The sequence below is a fragment of the Leishmania mexicana genome, contig 46 (assembly GCF_000234665.1).
Source record: "Leishmania mexicana MHOM/GT/2001/U1103 WGS CADB00000000 data, contig 46, whole genome shotgun sequence".
NCBI classification, from domain to species: domain Eukaryota; phylum Euglenozoa; class Kinetoplastea; order Trypanosomatida; family Trypanosomatidae; genus Leishmania; species Leishmania mexicana.
The window spans coordinates 1-3,843 of NW_003946394.1; the positions used below are offsets into that span (position 1 = coordinate 1).

The 3,843-nt window shown below is 60.9% G+C and overlaps 2 protein-coding genes across 2 annotated transcripts; both read right to left on the minus strand.

Annotated features, from left to right (window-relative positions):
* Nucleotides 1-874: 874 nt before the first annotated feature.
* LmxM_27_1390_1 (uncharacterized protein) lies at nt 875-1,843 on the minus strand (the record flags this gene model as incomplete). Its single annotated transcript, XM_003886501.1, has 1 exon — nt 875-1,843. The coding sequence occupies one exon, from the start codon at nt 1,841-1,843 to the stop codon at nt 875-877; it is 969 nt and encodes a 322-aa protein (XP_003886550.1).
* A 1,396-nt stretch (nt 1,844-3,239) lies between these two features.
* Nucleotides 3,240-3,843, minus strand: LmxM_27_1380a_1 (uncharacterized protein; the record flags this gene model as incomplete). Its single annotated transcript, XM_003886502.2, has 1 exon — nt 3,240-3,843. A coding segment is annotated over one exon (604 nt), but the record flags the coding sequence as incomplete, so codon positions are not given.

Genomic DNA, 3,843 nt, shown 5'->3' on the forward strand with positions numbered 1-3,843 from the left:
TGAAGGTGTTGCGGGAGGGTATGGCCTTGGCTCATCGGTCATCCCGAGCAGCAAGACACTTGCGACCCTCCAGGAGCGTTGAGCCTGCCCAACCGCGACCCGGTACCGATGCACGCCTGCGTGCACGCACCTACTTGCACCGAAGCGTCCTCACAGACAGCACACTTTCGTGCGGCACGAGGTAGAGGTGAGGAGGAGTGCCGACGACGACGATAGGTGCTGTACGACGAAAAGAAAGCCCACCCTGTGCTCGCCACCACACACCCGCGCCTCGACCCAACGTCCTTGCGGTGGGGTAGGGGGAGGTCCGCCCGTGTTCAAGCAGCAGTGCGGCCGTCCATCAGACAGCGACCCATGCGTAGTCGCCACAACGGCGTTGCGCCGCCACCGTCCCCGATTGCAACGGCGGCACTCATGCGGCTTTTCCGCGTTTTTGTGCTGTTTTTGAGTTGAAAAATGAAAAATGAAGAATAAAAACACCGAAAAAAAAACGAAAAGAAAAAAGCGAAGAGTTCCCCCGCCTCCGTTCACAGCGGTGCACTGAGCGCACACGCGCGCTCTGCTTCCCGCGGCGGGCGTTGCTGTTGCGTCGGACGGATGCTGTGCGCGGGCCCTTTCTGTCTGTGTGTGTAAGTGGTCCAACGTACCGGCGCGCACACACACACCTCTATCCTCACAAGCTTATCCACGGTCATCCAGAGAGACTTACCTCGATGATTCACAGATTATGCATGTGAGCGTGTAGAGCAGAGGGGCGGCAGAGGTGGGTGTAATGCGACGGCACATACCCGCCAGAGTCAGCCAACACTGCAAGGAGAAGCAGAGCAAGAGAAACTCAAGCGCATCACAGGGAGGCTAAGGGATGATGAGTCGCTTAGAAGAGACCGCCCATGCCGAAGTCGTCCTCGTCGCTCTCCTCCGGCTCCTCGGCCGCAGCGCTAGGGGCAGCCGGCGCGGCAGCGGCGGGCTCCGCAGCAGCCGAGCCAGAGCCGGCCAACCGCCCGCTGATCGCGGCCTCGCGCAGCTCCTTGCCGTTGTGCTCCTCGAACTCGTACGAGGTCGCCACGGAGACAGCCAGCAGGTTCTTGAAGGCGTCCACCAGCATCGGGCCAATCGTCGAAGACGTCGGGATGCCGGCGCCCAGCGCCATCGCCGCCACGTTGCTCAGGCCTTCCATCAGCATCTTCTCCACCATGTCCTCTGTCATCATCAGGTCCTCGCGGGTAAACAGCACACCGCGGTCCCACACCGACAGCACATTCACTTGGTAGTAGAACGGGCTGATGTTCAGCTTTTGCAGGAGCGTCGCCGTCGAGTTGTCCACCTTGTCGCCGGTGTTCAGCACCTTCTTCTCCGTCACGATCTCCACCATACCCTTGGCAATCTTCGTCGCAATGTTCAGCGCCTGGAAGAAGGATGTCTGGGTCGGCTCCATGCCGGTGCTACCAGCAGGCACAACCACGTCGCACGGGGCAATCGCACCGACACGCGCCGGGGCCTTCACGCGGTGCGCGTCAAGCACAGACGTGATCTCCTGGACAGCGTTGTTCGTGAAGACCAGGCCGGTGTTGCCGCTCAGCAGGTTGTACTCCTCACACTGATCGTTGAAGTGCTTCGCATCGGGGCTCGCGTCCTTGGCCTGCGCGCGCTTCTCCACGATCTTCGCCTGCAGCGTCTTCTTGCCCATCATGAACTCGGCCTTGCCGCGCAGCGCACGGCGCACATCGTGCACCTGCTGCGAGCGGACGTTGTCCATGCCCACGAACAGCACGCAGCTGTACTTGGTCAGGCAGTCGACGAGGCGGTCCTCGTACTCGCGCTTGGCAGTGGTGATAGACGGCATCTTGTGAGACTTGCAATAGCCTTGGCTATCTGTCGTAGGGGCGGTGAAGGTGTTGTTTGTGTGCCGAAGGTGTGCGCCGGTTGGTGGCGCGGAGAATGCATGTGTGAGGGGGTCAGTGTGATATGGAGTACGCGGAAGATGCGAGGCGAGTCGTCGTGTTTCGTTCACGAGGAAGAGAAGGGAATGAACGCGAGAGAGAGACAGACAGACAGGGAGAGAGGGAGTTGACAGGGGAGGGGAGGCTGTCTTCACACAGGGCACACAGAGTGTAGGCTGTGACTCCGCAGAGGAGGAGGGGAGGGGCCGGGGGTCGCGCACACGCGGCAAACAGCTCATATTGAGACAGGATCACCGAAGACAGTGTGCGCCACTTTGTGCTCCACGCACAACACCGAAAAGGTGCGCGGGTCCACTGGCACACACGACATGTCGTCTACTCACAACCTCAGGAGCTACTCGCCTACCACCCCCACCCGTGCCCCTTTCCCCCTTTGTGCTGGAGGAAAGCAGCGCGGGCAGCAGTGAAGGTGTTGCGGGAGGGTATGGCCTTGGCTCATCGGTCATCCCGAGCAGCAAGACACTTGCGACCCTCCAGGAGCGTTGAGCCTGCCCAACCGCGACCCGGTACCGATGCACGCCTGCGTGCACGCACCTACTTGCACCGAAGCGTCCTCACAGACAGCACACTTTCGTGCGGCACGAGGTAGAGGTGAGGAGGAGTGCCGACGACGACGATAGGTGCTGTACGACGAAAAGAAAGCCCACCCTGTGCTCGCCACCACACACCCGCGCCTCGACCCAACGTCCTTGCGGTGGGGTAGGGGGAGGTCCGCCCGTGTTCAAGCAGCAGTGCGGCCGTCCATCAGACAGCGACCCATGCGTAGTCGCCACAACGGCGTTGCGCCGCCACCGTCCCCGATTGCAACGGCGGCACTCATGCGGCTTTTCCGCGTTTTTGTGCTGTTTTTGAGTTGAAAAATGAAAAATGAAGAATAAAAACACCGAAAAAAAAACGAAAAGAAAAAAGCGAAGAGTTCCCCCGCCTCCGTTCACAGCGGTGCACTGAGCGCACACGCGCGCTCTGCTTCCCGCGGCGGGCGTTGCTGTTGCGTCGGACGGATGCTGTGCGCGGGCCCTTTCTGTCTGTGTGTGTAAGTGGTCCAACGTACCGGCGCGCACACACACACCTCTATCCTCACAAGCTTATCCACGGTCATCCAGAGAGACTTACCTCGATGATTCACAGATTATGCATGTGAGCGTGTAGAGCAGAGGGGCGGCAGAGGTGGGTGTAATGCGACGGCACATACCCGCCAGAGTCAGCCAACACTGCAAGGAGAAGCAGAGCAAGAGAAACTCAAGCGCATCACAGGGAGGCTAAGGGATGATGAGTCGCTTAGAAGAGACCGCCCATGCCGAAGTCGTCCTCGTCGCTCTCCTCCGGCTCCTCGGCCGCAGCGCTAGGGGCAGCCGGCGCGGCAGCGGCGGGCTCCGCAGCAGCCGAGCCAGAGCCGGCCAACCGCCCGCTGATCGCGGCCTCGCGCAGCTCCTTGCCGTTGTGCTCCTCGAACTCGTACGAGGTCGCCACGGAGACAGCCAGCAGGTTCTTGAAGGCGTCCACCAGCATCGGGCCAATCGTCGAAGACGTCGGGATGCCGGCGCCCAGCGCCATCGCCGCCACGTTGCTCAGGCCTTCCATCAGCATCTTCTCCACCATGTCCTCTGTCATCATCAGGTCCTCGCGGGTAAACAGCACACCGCGGTCCCACACCGACAGCACATTCACTTGGTAGTAGAACGGGCTGATGTTCAGCTTTTGCAGGAGCGTCGCCGTCGAGTTGTCCACCTTGTCGCCGGTGTTCAGCACCTTCTTCTCCGTCACGATCTCCACCATACCCTTGGCAATCTTCGTCGCAATGTTCAGCGCCTGGAAGAAGGATGTCTGGGTCGGCTCCATGCCGGTGCTACCAGCAGGCACAACCACGTCGCACGGGGCAATC